The sequence below is a fragment of the Benincasa hispida genome, chromosome 12, assembly GCF_027475165.1.
Source record: "Benincasa hispida cultivar pf3 chromosome 12, pf3_genome.v1.1, whole genome shotgun sequence".
NCBI lineage: Eukaryota > Viridiplantae > Streptophyta > Magnoliopsida > Cucurbitales > Cucurbitaceae > Benincasa > Benincasa hispida.
This window is the reverse complement of record NC_143489.1, coordinates 32,474,491-32,501,118: the sequence shown is the minus strand read 5'-3', so window position 1 is coordinate 32,501,118 and position 26,628 is coordinate 32,474,491. Positions and strand designations below refer to the sequence as shown.

Sequence of the window (26,628 nt, the reverse complement as noted above, 5' to 3'; positions counted from 1 at the left end):
TGTATATGTGGAAATTCTGTTATAATGAATTGGAAAGATCCGCTTCCGCTCATAGGTACTCTTGTATAAGAGTTCCTTCATTTTCATCAATAACTCGTTATTTTGTTCGGCCATGAGAAGACATGAAATTAGTTTAGAATATTGTTTAAAACTCTTCTTTCGATATTGCTGCTGCAAGTGCATATTCGAGACATAAAATGTAGAAAATATCTTCTCTAACATATCAACATCAGTAATTTTCTCTCCACATAATAATAATTTCAAACTGGTTTTAAATAATGAGAGTTGTAATCACTTACTGATTTGAAATCTTATAGTCTCAAGTACATCAACTTATAGCTAGCTTTAGGAAGAATAACTGTTTTTTTAATGATCATATCCATCTTTTCAAATTTTTTCACAAGATTCGGGATATTTTATTATAAGATACTCCATTTTCAATCCCTCGTGGAGATGACGATGAAAGAAAATCGTAGCTTTTGCTTTTTCCTAACTGGATGTCGTATTTCCTTCTTAATAGTCTCTCCAAGATTCATAGCATCCAGGTGGATTTCGCCATCAAGCACCCGTGACAAATAATTATTGTCGTTACTATCAAGGACGTCAATTTCTAATTTTGTGAGATTTGTCATGACAACACTATCATAAAATATTGTATCTATATTAGAATTTTAATAGGTATTATATATGCAAAATAACATTAAATTTATTAATTATAACGAAGAGGAAAAAACCAACATCCCTTTATGACCTACCTTTAGCAGGGAAAACGATAGCAGCTCGAATAACATGTTGTGAATTTGAGGAGAAAAATGCGGTACAACGAGAATACAAATATCGAGAAAATATAATATTAAAATAATATATAAATAAATAAAATTAAATAACTAAGTTTGGAATAAATAAAGAAAATGATACAAAATAGAAAATTCTTCAAAAAAATCTCAATTTTCTTCCAAATTCATGGAATTTCAACCAATATATGTGTATCTACAAAATCCACAAATGATCACTTATTTATAGGAAATTTTGACAAGTAAAACGTGACACAATTGGACACTTGATGACACATGGCCAACACATGTGGAAATGAAAAAATGACATTGAAATTAGACACTTAACATGATACTAACATGGATATCTATTATTATAATATTTATAAGGTCTTTTTATCAATTTATTGTTGTCCGAAAAAATAAATAAAAGAATTACGTCAAATTATATTTCAACCGGTGGAGTTGATTTGGGACTGAAATTTTGAAGCTCACTCCATTTTTTCTGGTTCTTCCTGTCACCATGAAGCTTCAGCTTCATCCCATTTTCTAAGTCGCAATTGGTTCATAAGCCAACCGATGAAATAGTAATGGCGTCACTCATAATGGAACTTCCCGTAATCAATGGCTTTCATCCATTGCTCCGTTCCTCCTTATGCCCTTGCCCTTGTTCTTCAATCCGTACCCTCTTCTTTCACCGCAGGAAGATGTTTCTCAGGTTGGCTGAACATCGGAATCCCTACCCATTTCTGCACACTACAGCCAACAGTTCTCTATCAAATGCTACTGGAAGGAGCAATAACGAGAAGGATTTCTGGGACGATTATGAGTTCGTGGAGGTGATTGGCATTGGCAGTAGAAAGGAAGCCATACTTGATTTTTGTCTCGAGTCGGCCCTCAGGATTTCATCGCTGCGATTTTGGTAATTTCAACATGTTCATGTGCTTAATTATGTACAATGATAGCAAGAATTGATTTACTTTTAGAATTTTGGTTGTTAGTTGAGTTGCCATATGTTGTAGATAGTGCAAACCTTCAATGGCTCTCACTATTTTAGCTACTGTCGAAACTCTATTATGAAAAATTCGAATTTTTATTGTTTTGTGGAGGAATTGATCTCATCTTTTATTTTTTTTGAACTTTTATTTTTATTTTTTGCAGGCAAATTGTAAAGCATGATTCTCTAAAAGTGCAACTACTTCAGAGATTAATTGAAAAAGGTTCTTTGCTCTTTCAGCGTTTGATTTTCCATTTTAAGCTGTTTTCCATACAGAGTAGGCTGTTCTACCAGAACATGCGTTTGAGTTAGGGGAACTTCAAATTAGCTTTTTGTTCGCAGGCTAGTAGAGTTAATAAATTAATTCACCTTGAAATTCCAATATGTGAGTGAAACATGCGTTTATCTTCAATATACACCTTGAAGTTTTCTCAAATGTTATAAGGTTTCCAAATTCTACAGTTAGCTTATTTTCTTTCTTTACAAACCAGAAAATAAAATTTAATTTTTAAGTCTCGTTAAGAGAAAATAGAGAGAAAAGAAAAGGAAGAAATATTGTTTGAAATTTTGAATGAGAGAGAGCTTCTTTCTTCTGAGTGAAAAAGAAGTAAAGAAAAAGAGAGCACCAATCATTTTTAGAAGTAAACTGGGAATACTTGATGGTGATGTTTGGATGGTCTCAGGGTCTCCTTTGCGGAGGTTTACAGGGGATAATGCCATGAAAGGAGTGATTGTTTTCTAAGAACTCTCTCATTAACCAATCGGCCCAAGTAGATCCTATTCTGCCACCAATTTTACACAGAGATTTTAGAGAGAGAAAATTCCTTGTAAATGTAGAGTGTCTTTTTTTTTTTTTTTTTTGGATGCTGTCCTTGGATAGGCTGAACATGAATGACAGAATTCTAAAAAGAAGTTCTCAACCCAGTTTGTGCTGCCTTTACAAAATAGGTTGGGAAGATGTCCATCGGCTTTTCTTGTCATGTTAGTTTTTTTAGATGCCATGTTGTGTAATAGATTGTTAGGTACTTAAGCACCTTGGAGAACCACACCCCAAAAACCCATACTACCTTTGTCCTAACAATACCCCATCCCCGGTAAGCCAACGTCTCGATAGCTAGATCAACGGTACTTCACATGGTTACCCGGTCAGAACCCTTCTCTGGTACTCCTCTCCAGAACGTCGACAACTGACTTTGATACTATTGTTAGGTACTTAACTACTTTGGAGAACCACACTCCAAAAGTCAGCTATTGAGGTGAGAGAGCCAAGTCACTTAAGTACCACATTGGTTATCCCATTCTAATTGATGCGGGACAAAGGTAGCCTATACTACCCTAACACAGACTTCCGGTTACCTCCTAGGTCCTCCAAAGATTTTGTGGGCACAGCTTTAAGAATTGAAAATGCTACTCTGGGTCAATAGTTTTTGTGCACTGCCCGAGAAATCTGGGATGAAACAAACTGAAGAATTTGATGAGGCAAAAAGCTTCGACCAGATCTAATATCGATGTCTATATTTCTTCTTCATGATGTCTTAGATGGAAAGCCTTTTGTAGTTACTTTTTATCTGATAAATAGACATTGGAAATATTTTCCCCTACTCCTTTGGAGTCCTCTTCTTCCTCTGAAAATCCCATTATATTAATAAACTTGTTTCTTATTAAAAGAAAATAAATTCTGCGATCAATTATTCTTCAAGTTATCCTTCATTTGGTTCAAACATACAGAGAGACAAGCGCACATATCTACATATATGTGGATGTATGTGTACTACACACTTGCAACACACGTCATTCAGATGTTTTTTTTTTTCACTCTTGTTTTAAATAATGTCTAACTGTTTAATATTTTCTATGACACATTACCTTGAGCCTCTTTAGTTTGATCTTATACTAATGTGGCGACTATGATATTTTCATGGTAGACATATCAATGTATTTCATTTCTTCCTTTCTTTCTTTATAATATTTTGTTGTAGGAACTAGGAAGCTTAATTTCTTCATTTGTATCAATACCCAATCCTCAAATTAGTAGCAACGTTTAATTCTTACGTCTGAACAGTATATTTCCATATTCACACCCTCTTGGTGGTCGATATCCGAAAAGAGAGAATAATTCATAACACATTTTGATTATGTTTGCAGATTACGCCCCAAGGACGATTGACATTCCACTGCCACTACAATCATGTTCGAAGGCTGTTATACTTGTTTGTACATTTCTTACCTAAAAGTCCTTTATTTCAATAGAAATTAACAATTATGCTTCCAGACCCGATTATGAATTTGATTGCTTGTCTTTCTGCTCTCAAAAGACATTAATTGATTTATTATGATTACTTCATGAATTTATGTCTCTTGGGGATCCAAAGGAGGAGACAATCAATTATTAGTATGTGAGGTTGACTCTATATTGCCTATTACGATAACAACTTCATCTTTTTTTGGCTTTTTTCTTGCAATCAGCAAAGTTTTATGACAGAACTTTATTACAAAGAAGAAAGCAGTTTAAATCTAAAAAACAAAGAATATCTTTAGAGATATCATATAGTTGGGTGCTCTAGACAAGGAGAATAATATTTCTTAAGAGGAACCTTTGGAAGCGAAGGTGCAGATCTAATTGGTTGAGGCTCTTTTTTCTTCCTTAGTTACTCTTCTTGGTGTGGATTAAATTGATTGAGCCTGTGTCACCACAAAACATTTAGTAAGCTAGACAAGCCTTGTTTTTCTTCTTTAAATATGCCAAATTGAAACCACCACACTTCAAGGGCTTGGATAATATATGCCACCCTGTAAAGTGTTATAATTTTTCTCATAAAAAAGTGTTTTAATTTTCCTTTCCTGTACTTTCCCCCCAAAAAAATCTCACTTTTCTCTTAAGTTAAAGAATAATTCTCTTGGGCATGGGAATGAAGATCTGTAATACAAGGGAAGGTTAGAAAGAACCAAATAACACACAAGTAGCAGCACCCTCAAATCTTTTGAGGCTTACATTTGCCTCGTTTAAGAGAAAAAGCACCTTTATCTTTTTTAAACATTGCTTTTAAATCTTTTTTCCAGACTCTCCTGCTTTGTTATATATATATATATATATATATATATATTCTTGAGGTTTACAATAGTTCCAGAAAGGGTGTGGGAAAATCAAGTTAGCCTTTGGTTTGTTATCCTTTGAAGGTTAGCCCAAATGAGAATCTGCAGGCTAGGCAGCCCTAGAGGAAACTACCTACTTGAACAGGATCTGTTCTGTATCTATACAACTGCATCCTTTGAGTTCTAAGGCAGCTCTAGAGGATGCTTACTTGAGCCGATATGCTTTATATAAATGAGTTTGACTGCTTGAGAGGCTACTCATTTATATATGGGTTGCTCCTACACGAGCATTCTTTGTAGGGTGATTATGGCTGTTATGGCCTTTGGGTCTTTTCCTCTCTTCTCCTAACGGTCTTTAGGAACTTCTGCAGGACTGCCCTTGTTGTAATTCTCAGGAAGGAAGAGATTCTATTATATATATATTTTTTAGTGTTGAAAAAAAGAATATTTGCCCTAGGGGCATTTTTATCTTTTCATGGTACCCTAGAGTTTCATCTTTTTCTATTTAACTGTAGCCTCTGGGCATTACTTTGTATCACATTATTATAATAAAAATTCTTTGCACCGTGGTTTTTTCTCCCTGTACTAGGGTTTTCCACGTAACAAATGTGTGCCCTTTTTTCTCTTCTCTTTACTTTTCATCATGGTATCAGAGCAAGATGAAACCCTGGCCACCATTGAGAAAAACCCAACAGGAGAATCGCAAGGGCCATCTGGCACCACGACTACAGAAATCGAAGTTGTCGTTAAAACAGCCATGGAACAATATTTTCATGACAAACGTTGGTTTGTAACCTTTATAGACGACCACACGAGGTTGGCCTGGGTCTTTATCCTTACTGACAAGTTCGAAGTCACCTCTGTCTTCCAGCAGTTCTACAATTCTATAGAAACCCAGTTCAACTCAAGATCACCATTCTTCGGAGCGATAATGGTCGGGAATTCTTTAATAATAACCTCGGGGAATTCCTTGCCTCTAAAGGAATAATCTATCAAAGTTCATGTGCTTATACCCCGCAATAGAATGGCATGGCTGAACGGAAAAACCGTCGCCTAATTGAGGATGCTCGGTCACTCATTGCTAGAAACCATTATTTTTTTCTCTTATTAATCTTAGGAGGAAAGGATTTCTTAAATAGAAGAAATACCCAATTGCAAATAAGGAAAGAATAAAATAATTACAAATAAGGAAAGAATAAGATATAGCAAATATAATACAATAAATACAATATAAAATTTCACAATAAAGGAAATAATCAACACTCCCCCTCAAGTTGGTTTGAAAATATCATTCATAGCCAGCTTGTAAATCAACTTGTTGAATTGCCACTTTGGAAAACTTTTGGTTAACACATTTGCAATTTGCTTTGTTGTTGGAAGAAAGGGAATGCATATTATTCATGCATCAATATTTTCCTTTATGAAGTGTTTATCAACTTCAATATGTTTGGTCCTATCATGAAGGACTGGATTGTGGACAATGGAAATTGCTGACTTGTTATCACAATAGATGCATATGGGCGTTGTCTGAGAGAAATTCAATTCTTCCAATAGTCTTCTTATCCATATGCCCTCACAAATACCATGGGCTAATGCCCTAAATTCTGCTTCAGCACTACTTCTTGCAGCCACACTTTGTTTTTTACTTCACCAAGTAACCAGATTTCCTCCAACAAAAGAACAATACCCCGAAGTAGATCTTTTATCAGTTGTGCTTCCTGTCTAATCAACATCAGTGTAAACCTCAATGTTTAGGTGGTCATGCTTCGTGAATAATATACCTTTTCCTGGAGTACCTTTCCAATATCTCAAAATTTTGTAAACTGCTTCAAAGTGAACTGACCCGGGAGTATGCATGAACTGACTTACTACACTAACTGCAAAAGCAATGTCAGGACGTGTGTGAGAGAGGTATATGAGTCTTCCTACAAGCCTCTTATGCTTTTCCTTTTCTTTTACTTCTTTTTCAGTTGCAGCAACCAATTTTAAATTTTGCTCAATAGGAATTTCTACTATCTTGCAACCAAGTAAACCTATCTCATTCAGTAGCTCAAAAATATACTTCCTCTGGTTGACAAGAATGCCATTTTTAGATCTGGCAAACTCCATTCCTAGGAAATACTTTAAGGTTCCCAGGTCCTTGATTTGAAAATCATTATCAAGGTTTTTCTTCAAGATATTCAGTCCTGTCTCATCATTACCTGTAAGAATGATATCATCAACATACACTATCAAAACGATCAACTTACCACTTCCAGTATGTTTATAGAACATGGTATGATCAGCTTGACTTTGACTGAATCCATAGCTTGTGACTGCCTTTCCAAACCGTTCAAACCATGCTCTGGGAGATTGTTTAAGCCCATATAATGATTTTTTTAACTTGCACACTTTGTTAATCCCGAGATCCACCTCAAAACCAGGTGGCAAGTCCATAAAAACCTCTTCTTCAAGATCCCCATTGAGAAAGACATTTTTCACATCAAGTTGATAAAGAGGCCAATCAAAATTAACTGCCACAGACAACAAGATTCTAATAGAATTGATTTTAGCTACTGGAGCAAATGTTTCTTGATAATCAATGCCATAGGTCTGAGTGAACCCCTTGGCAACCAATCTGGCCTTGTACCTTTCAATACTACCATCAGCTTTACATTTTACAGTGAACACCCATTTGCATCCCACCGTCTTCTTATCTTTTGGTAGTTCGACTATGTCCCATGTGCAATTTTGTTTCAGTGCATTGAACTCTTCCATCACTGCTAATTTCCAATTCAAATCAGTTAGGGCTTACTATATATTCCTTGGAACAAATAGGTTGGTTATTTTGGATGTCAAGGCTTTATGACAGTCGGAAAATCTATGATAAGAAAGATAGTTTTCAATGGGATATTTGGTGCATTTACGAGTACCTTTCCTATGGGCAATTGGAATATCAAGTCTCAATTGGAATATCAAGATCAGAGACATCAGGTAAAGGATTAGAAAGAGATGAAGAACTAGGAGAAATAGGAGTAGAGTGTCTAATACCTAGATCTTCAGGATCATTCATCGGAGTATTTGATTGGTCCTGTGATAAGTCAATTGTCTGATCTCGGACTCTTTGAGTCAAGTTTCTTCTAGTATAAACCTGAAGTTTAGGATTTCGACTTATAGAGTCATTTTGTAGTGTTTCTCTTCCTGAAGAAGAACTCTCCATACTTGGTATCGAAGGACTAGAGCTCATAATGACAGGACCACTGATGTTTGGGAGAGATAAAGTATCCCAAAAATTATCTTCAAGGTTAGATATCTCCCCCTGAAGAAAATTTGGGCCAAAAAAAGATTGATTTTCCAAAAAAGCCACATCCATACTCTCAAAATACTTGTGGGTCAAAGGATCAAAACATTTGTAAGCTTTCTTATGAGAAACATAGCCTACAAAAATGCATTTAGTGGCTCGAGGATCAAGTTTAGTTCGAGAAAGAGGAGAAGTATGGACATAAGCAGTACACCCAAACAATTTAATTGGTAAATCAAAAGACAACCGGTTATTAGGAAAAAACTCATTGAAGTGATTAAGAGGAGTTTTAAAATTCAAAACCTTAGACGGCATTCGATTGATCAGATATGCAACTGTAAGAACGGCATCACCCCACAAATATTTTGGAACATTCATAGAGAATATAAGGGCACAAGCAACTTCAAATAAGTGTCTATTATTTCACTTAGCAATGCCATTCTGCTGAGGTGTGTCATGACACGTAGCTTGATGAAAAATGCCCTTTTCTTGCAAAAAATTGGTTAATTGTTCATTGAAATATTCAGTGCTGTTATCAGAGTGAAGAATTTGAATTTTAGTTTGAAATTGAGTCTCTATCATATTGTAAAATCGAACAAAAACCTCTTTTACCTCTGACTTTTTTGTTAACAAATAAAGCCAAGTTAAACGAGTGTGGTCATATATAAAGGTAACAAACCAACGTTTACCACTATGAGTTAAGACTTTAGACGGACCTCAAACATCAGTATGAATTAAGGAAAAAGGTGATGGAGCCTTGTACGGTTTAGGCAAATAGGTGGATCAATGATGTTTAGCAAAAATGCAACTTTCACATTGAAAAATTGAACAATCAAATCCTTTAAATAAATCAGGAAAGAAATACTTTAAATAAAAGAAATTTGGATGCCCTAATCTACGATGCCAAAGCATGATAGTTTCTTTAACAGAAGGAGAACAAACACTACTCAAGCCCTGAACTTTTTTATGACTAGCAGAAACTTCATCAAAGTAATAGAGACCATCAATCATCATAGCACGTCCAATCGTCTCCCCGATTCCTGATCCTGAAAGATACAATGAGTTTCACAAAAGATAACACGACAGTTAGCATCCTTAGAGAGTTTACTAACAGACGTTACAGGCTAATTTTGGAACATGAAGGACAGAACGTAATATAAGTTTTGTAGTCAAAGGAATAGTTCCTTTTCCTGCAATAGAGGTGAAGCTGCCATCGGCAATGCGAATTTTTTCATTGCAATACACAGGAGAATATGATTCAAATAAACAAGAGGAACTGGTCATATGATCAGAAGCTCTAGAGTCTATAATCCATGGAGATGAATTAAGGCAAGAGAGAGCTTGAGGACAAGTACCTGATTGTGCCAAGGAAACACTAGGATTACCAGATGATGAATTGGTCTGTAGCAACTTTAGAATTTGATCAGTTTGCTCTTTGTTAAACGGGCTGGAGGCAACAACATTAGCATTAGAGGCATGTTGCTTAGAACTTTTCCAATTCGCAGGTTTTCCATGAAGTTTCCAACAAGTTTCACGTGTATGTCGAGGTTTATTGCAATGGTCGCAAACTCGAATGATGGGTACCTTAGTGTCTGACATATCGTTGAAAAAAAGGAAACCCAGAATACAAAATCAGTAGATCTGAAAAAAAAAAACAACACAATGGCTTAAATGAACCAGTAACTAGGAAAATTATAGCTGACGGACAGCGGCAACCGGTCGGCAGAAGACTGAGTTTTTTCTATGGTTTCAAAAAGAAAAAAAAAATGGTTTTTTTTTAGGTTTTTAGGGTTTCAAAAAATTTGTCTCTGATACCATACTAGAAACCATTATTCTTTTCTCTTATTAATCTTAGGAGGAAAGGATTTCTTAAATAGAAGAAATACCCAATTATAAATAAGGAAAGAATAAAATAATTATAAATAAGGAAAGAATAAAATATAGCAAATATAATACAATAAGTACAATATAAAATTTCACAATAAAGGAAATAATCAACACCCATGCTATCCACATCTCTCCCGTCATATCTTTGGGGAGATGCTGTTCTGACAGCAGCTCACTTAATGAACCGAATGCCTTCTCGGGTCTTAAAGTTCCAAACCCCTTTTGACTATTTCAAAGTGTCATATCCTGATAATCACCTTACCCTTGATGTTCCACTTCGTGTGTTTAGGTGTGTTGTGTTTGTCCATACCCATGGTCCTAATCGAACCAAATTTATCCCTCGGGCTCAAAAGTGTGTTTTTGTGGGATACCCCCTTCATCAACGCAGGTACAAATGTTACCATCCTTCTTCCCGCTAGTACTTTGTCTCCATGGATGTCACCTTCTTCGAAGACCGTCCCTTTTTCCCCCTTAGTCCTCTTCCAGGGGAGAGTATAAGTGAAGAGTCCAACTGGGGTCTAAGTCCTTGCCTGCCAGACCTTCCCGAGTCCATTCCCGACACAAGTGTCAATGCTCCTATTCTTCCTACCGAGCAAGTCTCATGAATCACGTACTATAAGAGGAATCTTAAAAAGGAAATAGTGACGTCGATCACTTCTCCGGCTCCAGTACATGAGTCAGAACGAGTGACAGTTCCAGGTACGAAGTCTTCTATTCCTAATAATGATAACATGTGTGGTGATAATGCTTGTGTTGAAAGTAGTGTAAGCAGAGACAGTACTGAGAATGTGACTAATGTGGATACTAATCACTATGATAGTACTGACAGTAATAGTGACAATACTGAGAATATGGCTAGTACGGGTGAAGGCAGTAATGAACCCCAGGTTCAGACTGAAAATGTTGAAGAAGGTACAGATGAGACAAAGCAGGATACTGAGTATGATGAGAAGTCAGAAGATCAGAAAGACCTAGATGAGACAACAAAATACTAAGTGTGATGAGAAGTCAGAAGAACATAAAGTTCGTGTGCTCCTCTCGGTTGTAGTTAATAAGAATTGGCCTTTGCACCAGTTTGATGTGAAGAATGCATTCCTTAATGGAGAACTAGAAGAAGAAGTTTACATGAATCCGCCTCCAGGGTTTGAAAAACAGTTCAATCGCAAAGTTTGTAAACCGAAGAAGTCATTATATGGGTTTAAGCAGTCTCCGAGGGCCTGGTTTAGCAGATTTACTACATTTATAAAATCGCAAGGGTACAGTCAGGGACATTCAAACCACACCTTGTTCACAAAGAAGTCTGTGTTTGGGAAAATGGCAGTTCTAATTATGTATGTTGATGACATTGTAATCTCGGGGGATGATGCTTCAGAAATAGACAGATTGAAGAAAAGGATGGCTGAAGAATTCGAGATCAAGGATCTTGGAAGGTTAAGGTATTTTCTCGGAATGGAGGTGGTCCGGTCAAAGGAAGGCATCTCTGTCTCTCAACGAAAGTATACGCTAGATTTGCTTAAAGAGACAGGTATGACAGGGTGTAAACCAGTTGACACTCCTATGGAAGCAAATATTAAGCTGAGTGATCTGAGTAGTAGTGCACCAGTTAACAAGGAGAGGTATTAGCGTTTGGTCGGGAAGCTCATTTGTTTCTCCCATATGAGACCAGATATTGTACATGCAGTAAGAGTGGTTAGCCAATTTATGCAGTCTCCTTATGAAGAGCATATGAAGGCAGTGGAACGAATTTTGAGATATTTAAAAGCTTCTCCAGGTAGGGGATTAATGTTCAGAAAGTCAGATAGATGATGCATCAAGGCCTATACAGATGCTGGTTGGGCAGGCTCAGTGGTTGACAGAAAGTCGACATGGGCTACTGTACGTTTGTTTGGGGTAACCTTGTTACATGGAGGAGTAAAAAACAAAGGGTGGTTGCCAGAAGTAGTGCTAAAGCTGAATACAGGGCCATGAGCCTTGGGATATGCAAAGAAATATGGTTGGAAAATGTCCTAATTGATCTTAACCAAATTCATGATGAGCCAATGAAACTCTATTGTGATAACAAGGCTACTATAAGCATTGCAAACAACCTTGTTTAGCATGACAGAACGAAGCATGTAGAGATTGACGGACATTTTATCAAAGAAAGGCTTGATAGTGGAAATATATGTGTTCCCTATGTTCCTTCTAGTCAGCAGATTGTAGATGTAATCACAAAAGGGCTATCACAACAACTCTTTGACTCATGTGTTAGCAAGTTGGGTCTCGTTGATATCTACACTCCAACTTAAGGGGGAGTGTTGAAAAATAGAATATTTGCCTAGGGGCATTTTTGTCTTTTCATGTATACCCTAGGGTTTCATCTTTTTCTATTTAAACTGTAGCCTCTGGGCATTACTCTATATCACATTATTATAATAAAAATTCTCTACACCGTGGTTTTTTCTACCTATACTAGGGTTTTCCACGTAACAAGTGTGTGCCCTTTTTTCCCCTCTCTTTACTTTTCATCATTTAGCATAATGGTGGAAAGTTTCATATTGGGAGTCTGTCTGGAGCATGACAAAAGAATTCGTTAGATATGAAGATAGCTCTGGAGGAAATCTGAGAAAATGTAGTTTCTGTTAGCTCCTCTTTGAGATCTACTGCCTCAAGAGTTTTGGAGCTAGTACACTTGACTTTTTTTTCTTCTTTTTGGGCACATTTCAGCTTTCATTTAGAAAATTGCTTTCTAAAAATTGTTAAACAGGAAAACTACGCAATCTTAGAATGACTTGTTCATTTTTTATCATTGGCCAAAATATTGTGATTGTCTTATAGTAGGGTTTTCATGGAATTCATATTATCCTTAACCTAATTATTCCACCAAATCCTACTTTTGTTATTTTTAGGTGGTTAGTGCTGGATATGGCTTCGATTACTCCGCAGCTGTCGATATCCTTAGAACCATAAGATCTGCAAATGGATTTACCGTTACAATTGTCTTAAAGCCTTTTAGCTTCGAAGGGAAAAGGCGGCAAGATGAGGTAGTGAATGGCATGCAGCTTATGCTAAAAATATCCTTGTAATAATCATGTATCTTGCAACTTAAATTTTTTTTTCTATTTTCCATAGGTTACTGTATTTGATGAGCGTCCAAAAGATATTATTTCTAAAGATACTAATGATCAAGTCAATTTCAGGTTAAACATTTGGTAGGAAGGCTAAAGGAACATACAAGCTTCTTAATTGGTGAGTTATGATTAAGTGAGAGAACTTAAAAGACGTTCATGTGTATTTTTTTTCTCTTCACTTAAATTGAAAAGCTGAGGTGGTATGTCTTGTCCTTGGATCCTGGCATTGTTTGCTAGGAGCTTAGGGTTCAATAACCTTTTGGGAAGAGTTGGTCAAGCATGAGAGAAAGTATGGTGTTTTGTAGCTGGAATAGTTTCCTTTTCTCCAAGGAGTGGTCGGAGTCCTTCCCAAATCTTAGACAAGCTATGGGCCTAGGTTTACTTCAAACCATTGGCCCATCGGAGTCCCAATTCCAGTAGGATTTCATGGCGGCTGGTCCATTCAGGTTTGAGAACTTTTGGCTGGATCATCCTTCTTCTAAGGCGTCCTTACCCTTGTAGTGGAATGTGAGGGTGACAGGTAAGTTGGAAGTATTTCACTTTTTAAGGAGGCGTTGAAGCCTCCTTAAAATGTGAAATACTTTGCAGAGGATCCCACTTGGTCAAGTGGGAGGAGGGGTTGAAGCCTGTGGATCTAAAAGGTTTAGGAATTGGAAGCTTAATACTATGTAATGAGACCTTCTCGGTGAACACATTATGGTTTAGTGTGATAGCTAGTCTCTATTAAAAAAAAAATGAAAAAAGAAGGAAAAAAAAGAAAAAAAAATGAAAAAGAAAAAAAGAGTGATAGCTAGTAGGAAGACTCTCATCCTTTTGAGTGGGGTACGAGTAGTGATTTGAGCGACCTTAGCAAAAACCTTTGGAGAACTATCACCTCTAGATTTCCTTTTTTTCCTATGCGTTCACTATTAATTATGTTGGGAAAGGGTCGAATATTTATTTTTGGGAGTAACGTTGGGTAGGGGATAAGCCTCTGTGTGCTTTGTTTCATCGATTATACCATCTTTCAAATAAAAGGTTGCATCTTGTGGTCTGAGTGTTGCTTTCTTAGACTCTTCTTCTTCGATTTCCTTAGGCTTCTTGTGCCCTTTGTCCGATAGAGAGGTGTTGGAAGTGGCAGGTCTTCTCTCTTATCTGAGACCAACATGCGATTCCTAGAACAAGGGGTGTTACAATTTGGTCTCCCTGTTTCTAGGTGATTCTCTTGTCCTTATTTACTCTTTCTCCCTCCCCTATTGCATTCATTTTTTCCTCAATTTGGAAGGTTGAAATTCCAAAGGAAGTTAAGGTGTCTGCGTGGCTTTTAGTTAACACCATGGATTGTGTTTAGAGACATTCTTTCATGTTTTGTACATGCAATGGTGCATTTTCTGCATGAAGCATGAGGACCTTAATAATTTGTTTTGGAATTGTCAGATTGCTCAATTCCTTTGGAGTCACCGGTTGGGATCATCCAGTGTTTGTTGGGTTCAGAATAGAGATGAAAGGGTTTTGTTGGGGGATGTCCTTCTGAATCCTCCCGTTAGACAGAATCTAAGTTTTGTGGCTAATTAGTATCTTTGCCATTTTGTGAGAATTTGGCTTTAGAGAAATAATAGTTTTTTTTTTTTTTTTTGAGAGATTGGGTGAGGGGATTTGGGGAGGTGGTTAGGTTTAATAATGCCTCCTTGTGGGGTTGGTCACTAAGCTTTCTTGTTATTACGAGTTTGGTCTTAATCCTTTGGATTGAAGTCCTTTTATGTAGTTTGGGTCGAACTTCATTTTGTCCTTTTTTTCTCTCATCCCTGTGCCCTTGTCTATTCTTTCATTTCTCTTAATGAAAGTGTAACTTTTGGGAAGGGCGATCTAAACAAAATATTAATTTCATTTAAGGAAAATTATGACCACTTTATCCCTTTTTTCACGCACAGATATTGACACCGATAGACTACTTGAAAAGGACTTGGTGACTCTAGATGAAGCTGTGAGATCTGCAAATAATGCTGTCTTGTTGGCTATAAATTCAATGTCCATTGTCAAGTCTGTAAGTTCACCTTGTCTGCCATTCAATTGGTTTTAAAATTTCAATTGCTTTCTTTTAATGTGTTATATCTTGAATATATCAGGAGATGTTAATAAAGTTAGTACATGAACCTCAAAATGATGTGAAAGAGCTTGGTGTTATAGACGTCATGGAAGTAAGTTTCCAAAATTTTATTTTGAGTTGGAAATTGGTTGCTTCTGGTGTCTCATTAGTCATTTGTTTCTTGGTTGTGTTCGTCATTATATTTCTTAGTTCAGACTATTTATGAAGATTATTGGTAAAAAGTAAAAATAAAAAGATCCAGAGAGAGGATACTGTAGTTGCCAGTCAGAAAGGAATATTTTGATTGTGGAATCCAGCAGGTGCCAAAATGTCTAGAGGAGATGGCACTTGTCTCAGTGAAAGAGGAAGGAGCTAATCTTCTCTCCTTCACCTGGTATTCCCTCTTGAGAATGGATAGGGAAGTTTAATGCGGAAATGTGATAAATTCCATTACTAGGATTCTACCTTGTTTACAAAAATAACAAGAATTTATACTTACCAGAAAACTGAAATTAACTCAACTACTAGCTAACCAACCAACTAACTGAAGCCTTCAACGGCTATTTCCTAACCAACAAATGCCTTGTCTAGTTACCAACAAGTAGATTCACGGACGGTTCTACATCAATTTTATCCCACCTCCAAAACAACTTGTTCCCGAGTTTAAGTAGCCAAGAAAATTCCTTGAAGGTGGAGTTAGTCTGCAGGTAAGCTGGTAGCTCAACTTGGAGAAATTTGGAAACTTTGTGGGCATTGTTTCCAAATTTCTCCAAAGTCTTGAATTGTTCCATCTTTTTGTTGGTGAGATTATTGTAAGAACCTGTTGGTATACATGCCGTTCTGAAGTGAACCACTACTGAACACCTACCTGGAATGACCTCTTTCTTTTGGACATCTATACGCTCTTTCTAATCTTGATTGGACTTAGTGGTCCTGAACCTCCTTACGTAGATTGGGAGTTCTTTTGTCATTTTCTTTGGTTCTAAGCTTAAATCAACTCAAGAGGGAAGGTTACTTCATTTTGCTTATTTTGTTTCACTGTACTTTGCGCCCCGCAACCCCCCCCCCCCCCCCCAAAAAAAAAAAAAAGAGGACTTCTCATGGTTGCACATGTAATTGTAACCAAATTTTGCTTGTGGTTGAGAGATCTCGTTGCCTTGGTTTATCTTCATAAGGCACCTAATTAGGTTTCCCAATCTGCACTTTATCTCTAATATCTAGGTTTGGTTTGTTCATTCTACCATTATAACTTAGGAGGTCAATTTTCAACCGAATGTAATCGGTGGCTCAAAGCTCATGGAGAGTGGGATGCTTCTACATCTAAATCGGTTTGAACCGCATCAAGCCCCAAGAGATTTTTTTTAATACAATAAATGGAACTTTTCATTGAATAGATGAAAAGTGACTAATACTCGAGGAATACAAGCTCCAAAAAGAAGTGGAATATAGAACTGAGCATGGGAAAATTACGTAGGAAGTATGCCTTGTGAAGAGAACAAATAAAAGCTAAAATATAGAACACAATAAGAGATTAGAACAGCAATAAGAGATTATGAGAGCAGCTGGAGCAACTGAAAGTAGCCACGAGGGAACAAGACTTAAAAAATTATTGGATAATGGAACACTGCTTCAAAGCTGTTTCTGACAAACTTTATAAATGTTGCAAAAGGAACTGCCAACAGAAGGAGAAAGACTTCCAACAGAGGACCAAACTTGCAGCTCAGAAGTTTTGGAGTCTTGAATGCAATGGAAACTTTCTTCCTACCATGGTCTTTCACGAGGAGCTTTGATGCCACCTTGATGTGTGGGTTTCCTAACCAACAAGCCTTCAATGGCTATTTTAAATCCAGCTAGCCACAAACTGCCATTTTAGTTACGACTAGTTGATTTTCGAAGACAGTCCTGCATCAAAAAGTGTTTTAGAGATATTTTAGCCTTTCCAGTAGTAATCAATGGATTCTTTAAACAGACACATCAGCGGTGCATCGGAAACTATGCCTGTGTATGCATCCAGACTAGAGCCTCTTTTTGTAGGTTGGCTCCATTTAGTGGGCTCTTCCATTTTTGTATATATATGTAATCTTTATTTTTATTTTTTTCTCAATGACTTTCAGGTTTTTTATTAAAATAAGAAAAGAAAAGAAGAAAAAAGATTTCTTTCAGATTGTTACTTCCTCATTATCAGAGGTCTTTCAGGGAATTTTAGAGTCCTATGACTAGGTTTAATTCCTCTCTTCAAGTGTCCGTGTCTAAAATGGTTTTTTTTTTTTTTTTTTTTTGTAAACTCTAATTCCAATTTTTTGTTATAGATTTCTATAATGGGCTTTTCCTCTTTTATTATTTATTTGTTTCCTTCCTTTATCTTAACAAAAGCTTTGTTTTCATTAAAATGATTGGAAGTTCTACTATTTATGAATGTTTGTGTGTAAATATTAATTGTCAAATATTTGGTTTTTATTGTCTTTAATTCTTTTCTATATTTGTATGAGGTCTTTCTCCATTATAAGAAAATCTAAACTGCACTTATCCCACAATCAATATATTTTCTATCATCTCAAAATTTAGATGGTATCATAGCAGGAAGTCTTGTATTCAAACTCTTATAATGTCATTTTCTCTCCAATTAATATTGACTCTCATTTGTTGAGCCTTTTACCATTTTCAAACCCACAAGTGACCAATTAATATTGACTTTCATTTGTTGAGGTCTTTATAATTTTTCAAGCCCACAAGTGAAGGGAGTATTAAAATATTGATATATTTAAATTTACTATAATCCATCAACTTAAGCTTTTGGGTTGGGCCGTCAAAAATAAGACTATTTCTCTTCGATGGGTTGATCGTGGAAACATGCAAGTAATTCTAGAGTCCTTTTGCATCCCATATTTTTATTTTCCCAAATTGCCTTCCGAATCAAGTCGTCTAATTTTAATGAAATTGCTACCATGTGAAAAAAAGATCTCTACAGCTGATTTTTCTGTAAGATGTAGGCAAATTTGAATGTTCGATTATTATTTCCTTTTGTTGTATGAGTTCAAAAGTTGCATTCTTTCCTTAGTAAGGTTATTGCAGCAATATTCAGATTTTGGAGAACCTTAAAGAAGGAAAGATTGGATTTGGAGCTGGTCACAACTTCCGAACTTCAATCTTAAAGTCCATTTACGACTGCCCTTTCCTTTGTGTGCATTTAAAGGTATGGCTGGGAAGCTTGGAAGTGAAATTGGATACCATACACTATACAAAAGGATAAGCGCGGTCATCTGAATGTTACTCTCTTTCCTTCAATTATAAGTTCTGAATCTTTGTTATCTAGTAGATTGGATTTCCATGCTTATCTGTATATTCTTAAACCCATTAGATTTTATTATGTAACTGGATACTTGACTTCTTAAAATTAGAAACTAATTCATTATAAATTCAAAGGTTGCATCATGTGACATGTATCTAGGTTTCCCGAGGACTATTTTCTCTTCAAATGTATGCACTATATTACGTTTATTCATTGTCAAATATATCGCACTAAGTTATTGGATCCAAAATTTCTGATTACCAAATGTCAGACTTCGATGATGTTTTCAGTTGAAATCCAATGAATTTATAAGTAACGTCAAGGAATTTTTAGGTACAAAAAAGTTCAGTATGCATACTTGCTCCATATTCTTCATACATTTAAAAGTCTCGTCTCTTCTATTTTCCAAATTAATATTTCATAATAGGAATCAATAATTTTTTTTGCTTTCAAGTATTGATTTTTCATCACTAGTTTTCTTAACTTCTGAAAGCCTCTGTACAGCATGATAAATCATTTTCTCCATGGGTTTTTATCAACCATTATTCTCATACTGTTCAATTTTTCACTAGGATTTGAAAGGTGTGGTTGTATGCATTGTGGCAAGCTCGAGTATTATTGATGACAATGATAAAAGTATCCTGTTGGAAACTTTTCGTGAAGTTACCGCATATACAGGGAAAGTTATATTATCCATAATTCAGGATCTAAATCTGGAGCCCAACTTTCTCATGACAACCGTCCTTATTGTTGGGTAATATACATTTTATTTTTTATTTTTTTTTTGTGTGTGTGTTAATCTCTAATCACTTTTCAGAATTTGTTAAAATTTTTAATTGTTGATGTCATATATAATGAGAATGTACATTAGTAAGACTGGAAGTGGATCCTGATGCTCTAGTAAACCCCCTAATAGGATTTAAGGTTTAGGGTTTAGGAGTTTGAATCAGTGTCCCACTGATATACTTGCATATGAAATTATTGATAGACCTCTCTGAAGAAGTTGTAAAACATGGAGCAATTGGCCTCCTTCAGAAATTTTGAATATTTCTTTAAAGGAAATAAGATGGTATCTAAGAAGCATAGATACGAATACAAGACATAGATACGACACGACATGGCAACACGTCATTTTTAAAAAATTTAGGACACGGACACGGCAAGGACACATTTATTAAACATAGATTTTTTTAAAAAATATATCATTTTTAAACAAGAAGCTAAGAAGCACAAATACGGATACAAGACATGAATACGACACGACACGGACACGGCGACAAAATCTAGGACACGACACGGTAAGGACACATTTATTAAGATATATATTTTTAAAAATATATATCATTTTTGTATCAAAAGAAAATTCAAAGTAACTGAGTTGATGCATTTATATACTTAAAAAACTTAACTTGATGTATTTCACACTAAAAAGTTATTATTGTTGTCATATATATGTGTCTTTCTAGCCTACTCAACAAGTTTTATATGCATGTCTAACACATTTGTTGCACCAACAAGTGTCTGATATGTGTCCAACAAGTGTTGGAATGATCAAGTAACCTACACGTGTTGGACACGGACACGCTAGTCAAACTTTAGTGTCTGTGCTTCTTAGACAAGAAAGAAATTCAAAGGCAATGAGTTCATTCATTTCTATGCTTAAAAAATTAGTTTGATATATGGGCTGATTTTAAATATAGAAAAATGAACCAAACTATTTACAAAATATAGCAAAATTTTAGACTATTTACAAAATATAGTTTGATGTATGCCACTGATAGACACTGATAGAAGTCTAGACGTTGATAGACACTGATAGAAGTCTATCAGTGTCTATCAACGTCTATCGTTGATAGTTCTAACATTTTGGTATATCTTGTAAATATTTTCAACAGTTCTACCATTTGAAATAATTTCCCTTGATGTATTTCGCTATCAAATTTTATTATTTTTTTCATATGTGTTGACTTAGTATATGTAAGAAGTGTTTTGATGCATGTCTACCAAATGTTGGTTGTATTTTGACTCTGTACAACTAGTGTTACACAACTATTGCACTAACAAGTGTCTGATACGTATCCAACAATGTCGGAGTGTCCAAGTGTCTAACATGTGTTGGACACGGTCACGCTAGCCAAATGAAAGTGTTCGTACTTCTCAGGATGGTTTTTATCAAAAAAATACAACATACCAGACGATTCTGTATTGAAGAGGGTTAGGTATCCTCTTTACCTTCTCCTAGCTTGGTCATGTATCCAACATGATTCTATTATCCTCTCCTCTCTTTGCGCTCTTAAGAAGTTCTCTACACATATAAAAGCTCGAGCAAAATAAGCTTTAACAAAACAGGGAATAATCCATGCCTAATTGAGATATGAATTTCAAATCTTAAAGAGTCCGGAAAAAATGTGGTATGGCAAAATATCTTGGGGAGAATGATTTTTACCTCACCCCAATAGGCATGAGGTCTTGAGGAAATGCAAATCAAGCCAAGAACGCAAGAATGGAATTAAATAACTTAGAAACTCTAATTCAGTAATTAATTATCATGATCGGTCTAGATACTGTACTGAAAGGTAGACTCGTTCTAGATGGAAGTCCTTGGTAAATACATGGTAGAACTATACTGAAAGGCCTTACTGCTATTAATAACTTTGTTTGGTCAACCTTTTAAAAATGAAGGTCAAGTAGACTGCTTGGTTATTGATCAAGTTTGTTTGAAGTTCAAGATTGCTTGGGCCTTCTTCATTGCGTCATGTTCTTCAGGTACCCTACTGTCCTCAAAGACGATCAAGAGGTTAGAGGTGGTAGAACGTCTTCCATTTAATTTAAATTGAACTCTCAATCAACTTAATTCTGAGTGCTTGGCTTGAGAGATTCTTCAAGGAAGTTGATGTTAGATGAGCTGAAAAATTATTGAGCTACTCTAGTATATTCTTGGGCTTTCTTTCAGGGGCTCTCTTACCACGTGCTTTGCTTAATGTTATACCCATAGTGATAGCACACATCTTTACTATTGCTCTAGTACATTAAGATTTTAGACATAATTAATTGACAAGCCTAATAATTTTGAGCTCCAAATTTGAGCTCATATTCCAATTTTGTTTATAAACTTTTTCTAGTTTCAAATTGATTGTTAAACTACAATTTATTTATAGTTGAATCGTTTCTCCGTAATTCTTCTTGTTCCATTGTTGACATTGCCCATTTTAAAGGTGCCATGTTGCTAGTTGATTTATAATTTCTTTTGTTGCAAAAATGTCATAATTGCAATTGAGAGGAAGGCTGAATTAGAACCTGCTCTATTCTTTATGGATCGAAATTTAGCGCAACTGTTATATGAATTCCAGTTCGACAAAGCAGCAATCTTCCAAAAGTAGTAGCATTTTATCTAGATTGGCCCAGCGTTTCCCTTTGGTTTTTAAGCTTTTATGGAAACCTCAAGAACCATTGGAGGAAGCTGAAGAAAGTGATATGCTTGAAGATGCAAGTCCTTCCAATGTAAGACAGTCATCAGACTCTGATGTGGACATAACGAGAATTGCTTCAGAGGGCATGGATAAAGATTTTTATCATGGCACAGAACCTGAAAATCACCAAACAACATCCAATTGCAGTGATTTAGTCAGTTCAAGGTATAATTCATGTATTCTGAGCTGGCTCAGTTTCTAAGTCTCCTTTGTTTATTGCTGACACCTGATAAATTTGTTACATTTTGGGGAATAAATGACAGTGATTCTGAACAACTTGAGGCTGGACTGTTAGAAACTGATGTGAATTCTTTGCCTTTTAGCAATGGAATTAGTAGAGGTTAGCACTATGGAATTTCTTGTTTAAATCTTGCTTTATGCACAGATAGGTGGTATCACTTAGGACACGGAACGTTATATAGAGCACTGCTTATATTACTTCTACCTATCTGAATTTAATGCATTTTGTAGGAGCTTCTTTTCGCAGAGACCCCCTCCACAGATGGAATTTGGGTCCAGGACATCAGATTGCACAGCAGTGGGCCAGAGAAAGAGCTGCTGATGCTGAGTTGGCTTCTGCACTTGACAATATAAGCATATTTGACCTCCCAGTTGGAGTGAGACCTTCGGAAGAGCTCCAAGATAAAGCCTTTCCAAGTCCAGAGATGAAATATGAGAAGAAATCTAAAGCTTCAATTAGTACTTCCAGATTTTCTTCTCAGAATTCACTGACTGATGCAAGTTTAGAAGTGATTAAGGAATTTTACGATACCTCATCTGCATTTTTAAAAGGGAAATCTGCCGACATTCCTAAGAAGCAAGGACTTCTGTCTGTTCGTGCAGCATCGATGCTGGTGATGTATTTCTCATAGATTTTTTACTCATCATTTATATTTTGAATTAAAGTGACATCGGTGACTGTGTCCTCGTGTTTTATGTGTACCCCTTTTGTTCTCACTTTTTACCCTATTAACTGATACTGAAGGCAAAGTCATGCTAGATTTTGCAAATTTCTATATCTTTCCTCCCATAGATTTATCTTTTGTTTCACGCTGATTGTGTAGGGGTCAATATTGTCCAACAAGAGCTAGGTAGGATTTCGGAAGCCAAAAGACTTGCGTTCTTAGCTAGGGTGTCACATCTGCGTTGTCTGGGTGTCCGGTCATTACTAAAGTTAGCATGTTACTGGGATTAGATAAATGAAAAAAAAGTTGTGGTTCTCTAGGGGACGAAGATTGATGTTACTGGACTCTGATTTGTCTTCTCTGTCCATTTATTTCTGATCCCCATCCCTTTTTCAAATGTATAAAAGGTTGCTAATCTGTTGAAGAAGAAAATTGAAGTGTGGGAGTCACCTTATTAGTCGGAAGGAAGCTTTTTACCATTAGAAAGAGCACGGTGTTGGAGCAAGAAATCTAAAAGATACTGGTTGTGCAATAATTTCCAGATGCGTATGGAGATGCTTTCTTGAAAGAGATTCCTTACGCCAGATTTTACAATTATGTACCTAACAATTGTTAGATGGATAGGTAAGGTTGGTTTACTTGTGAACATCAGAATTTTTAGATGTGTCCATGTTAAATCATCGACTGACCCAAAAGTTGATGGGTGAAGGTAAATTTAATATTATATCTAGTAGTCCTCCATTAACTTCTTGAACTTCAAAGTTGGTCGAGGAAAGAAGTAAACTTCTGACATCACTCATCTAGCCTTGGTTAAACCCTTTTGTTGAAAACTGTCTTCCTAAGGCTTTTCCAGATTTCTAGGTCCCGACATTCGAAGAATGTATGAGCTCGCTTGCCTTATAGTTTCTCAATATTACTAGTCTCAATATTACTAGACCAGTCCCAGGTAGAATGATCATATTATTTTGATATGTTGTAGAACATCCTGGTTATGATACATTAGAGTGTGCTTGGACCCCACTGGCCTCCTTTGATTTTTTGGAATCGATAAAACTTCAAGAATCTCTACGAAGTCCTTCCTATAATACGTTAACATATCTATATGATTTTATCAGCTAATAGCAGTTTGGGTCATTACCAATTTTTTTCCGTTATTGAGTTTTCTGAATCTAAAAATTTGAATTACGATGGTCACATTTCATTCAGGAAGCTGAGCGAGATTCACCTAAAAAGTGGAGTCCTGTTATGGAGTTGAAGTACAGAGGTGGCATTTACAGGGGACGTTGCCAAGGAGGGCTCCCCGAAGGAAAGGTAGTGTCTGACATTGAAGACAAGTGCAAACTCGTTTTAAACCGATCTTTATGGAGTGCTACTTTTGACTATATGTACAGGGCCGTTTGGTTCTTCAAGATGGGAGCATATATGATGGTATGTGGCGATATGGTATGAGATCAGGTCAAGGAACAGTCTACTTCAACAATGGAGATATGTTTCAGGGATCATGGAGGGATGATGTCATGCATGGAAAGGTTTGTGCTCTTTTTTTTGTTTGTTTCACTCCAAGTGACCATCTCTATCTTGAAAAGGCTTTTGTTGTGCACAATATAAAAATGTGCATTAAGCTCTTAGGAAATGGGCTTTTGGTCAGAGTAGATGTGGTTTTCCGATGTCATGTAACTTAGAATTTGAGTGATGATCCTCCCAATTTCATTTTGACTCTGCAAGTATGACTTGTGAGTAACGTACAACTTTTTTCTATCTATCCACACTAGGGTCAGTGTGTTGAAAACAATATCTTTAATTGGATAGTAATTATAGGTATGGGAAGGATACAGCTTTGGAAAAAACGATTCTCAGTTCCTAAATTTAACTCCAAAAGTTTTCAAGAAACTTTTTTTTGTAGTTGGCTCCTTAGAACATTGTTCCATTATTGATATTAAGGAGTATGTCAAGTGATGTGATGTCACTTTGCAATGAGTCAATGACATGACGAGCTTATTAATTATATATAATTAAAATAGGTAGCTATTTTTCTTATTATTTAAACTAAAAATTCATATAAACAGAAGGACATCACCACACGACTTGTTCAATCTGACTTAGGTTGGTGACACTAATACAACATTGATTCTAGATCAAAAATGTTTTCCCCAGACCTTCTAGACTAAAACGGTTGCCTTTTTCCCAAATTAGTATGAGTTTTCTTTTATTTATTTTTTATTTAACCTGAAATACACTATTTGAATTATGTCTTGGCAGTGATTTTTTGTACATGAGCATTTCATTGAGCTGACACAATTCCCAAATGTGTTGTCAGGGCTGGTTTTATTTTCACACAGGAGATAGGTGGTTTGCAAACTTCTGGAAGGGAAAGGCTTATGGAGAAGGACGCTTCTACTCAAAGTCAGGTGATGTTATATTTGGTCATTTCCAAGATGGATGGCGTCATGGCGACTTTCTTTGCATTAATGTTGACGGTTCAAGGTTGGTATTTGCCATTCAGTGCCTATACAATAAATTTCGTGATATATATATATATATATATATATTATTAATTTTGCCCCCTTAATTCTTTGTACATACATTTCAGATATATAGAAGTTTGGAATGAAGGTTATCTTATGGGACGTGAGAATTTGGACTCCGATGCTGATACTGCATAAATAACAAATATATTAGTCTCTGTTTTGCGATCACTGGGAAGTGTTTTCACATCAAGTCGTCCCAGAAATTGTACATCCTGTAGCTTCCGAATTAATTCACTTTTCTTGCTTTTTCCTACTTTCAGGTTTCGAATTCTTTGGGACTACAATGATGTATAATATGTACATTGATTCAATTGCACGTTCTAAGATCAAGTCATTCTTTTGTTGCCAAAAACAATTGATTTTCTTGTCCCTTTTGACCTGCTTGTTTCACAGAACTCAAGGTTAGTTTTTGCATGGATAATTATTATCCAGATTTACATGGATATTAGCTTTGCTTTGCAAGACATGGATATTAATTATCCATGGATGAAAACTCTTGCTGAAGGTGGCCATGGTGGTTTTTATTTCTATTCCCCTATAGAAGATGAGACATTTTCTTGTTAGGTATTAATATCCATCTAACCTTGTGCAGCATTGGAACTCAGGAGAGAGAAATCTGATTTTTTTTTTTTTTTTGTCCTTTTTATGTTGGAGGAAGGAAACATTTAACCTCGAGGTCAATAATATAAACTTTATAATAGGACAAACTTCATGGTGGTCACCTACCTAGAAATTAATTTCATAGAGTTTCTTTAATATCCAAATGTTATAGGGTCAGGTGAGTTATCTCATTAGATTAGTCAAAGTGCATGTAAGTTGGCTTGAACACACGAATATTTAAATGTTTTTACTTTCCACAATATTGTAGTGAAGGTAACAATTTTATTTTGTTTTTTAAAAGGAAAATGCATTCGAGGAGGAAAAAACCTAACATTTTATTAAGGACTATTTTCAAATATAGAAAAATAAATTAAAATATTTACAAATATAGCAAAATGTAATTACTACTATCATCTATCATTTAGACATTGATAGACTATCATTGTAGACATTGCTAGATGTCTATCATCTATCACTTATAGACATTCCTATTATTAATTAATTATCACTTTTTTATATAATTAATTATTATTTAATTGTAATATTTTAATTAGTTAAAAACATTATTATTTAATCAATAATATAGCATTAAAGTATTATGTAAATTAGTATTTTACATTTTAGCATGTAT

At 35.7% G+C, this 26,628-nt stretch overlaps 1 protein-coding gene across 2 annotated transcripts; it reads left to right on the top strand.

Moving 5' to 3' along the window:
- The first annotated feature begins 1,205 nt into the window (after positions 1-1,205).
- Positions 1,206-25,749, top strand: ARC3 (GTP binding protein). Of its 2 annotated transcripts, none has more exons than XM_039051253.2 (16): positions 1,206-1,695; positions 1,935-1,993; positions 3,916-3,980; positions 12,919-13,053; positions 13,210-13,258; positions 15,051-15,163; positions 15,246-15,317; positions 18,288-18,398; positions 19,067-19,248; positions 21,845-22,129; positions 22,228-22,304; positions 22,436-22,818; positions 24,076-24,180; positions 24,261-24,398; positions 25,187-25,353; positions 25,460-25,749. In XM_039051253.2, the coding sequence occupies exons 1-16, from the start codon at positions 1,364-1,366 to the stop codon at positions 25,530-25,532; spliced, it is 2,346 nt and encodes a 781-aa protein (XP_038907181.1). In that variant the 5' UTR covers positions 1,206-1,363; the 3' UTR covers positions 25,533-25,749. The 2 variants fall into 2 exon arrangements, 1 of the variants encoding a protein (XP_038907181.1); XR_005486236.2 differs by having other exon boundaries at positions 1,221-1,695; positions 22,436-22,823.
- The last annotated feature ends 879 nt before the right edge of the window (positions 25,750-26,628 follow it).

Bases quoted from the DNA above. Each gene is read 5' to 3' on its own strand.
- ARC3 (XM_039051253.2), top strand. From the start codon at position 1,364: ATGGCGTCACTCATAATGGAACTTCCCGTAATCAATGGCTTTCATCCA. The intron at 22,130-22,227 runs GTATAATTCATG...AATAAATGACAG, and splicing joins AGTGATTTAGTCAGTTCAAG to TGATTCTGAACAACTTGAGG. The intron at 24,399-25,186 runs GTTTGTGCTCTT...ATGTGTTGTCAG, and splicing joins ATGATGTCATGCATGGAAAG to GGCTGGTTTTATTTTCACAC.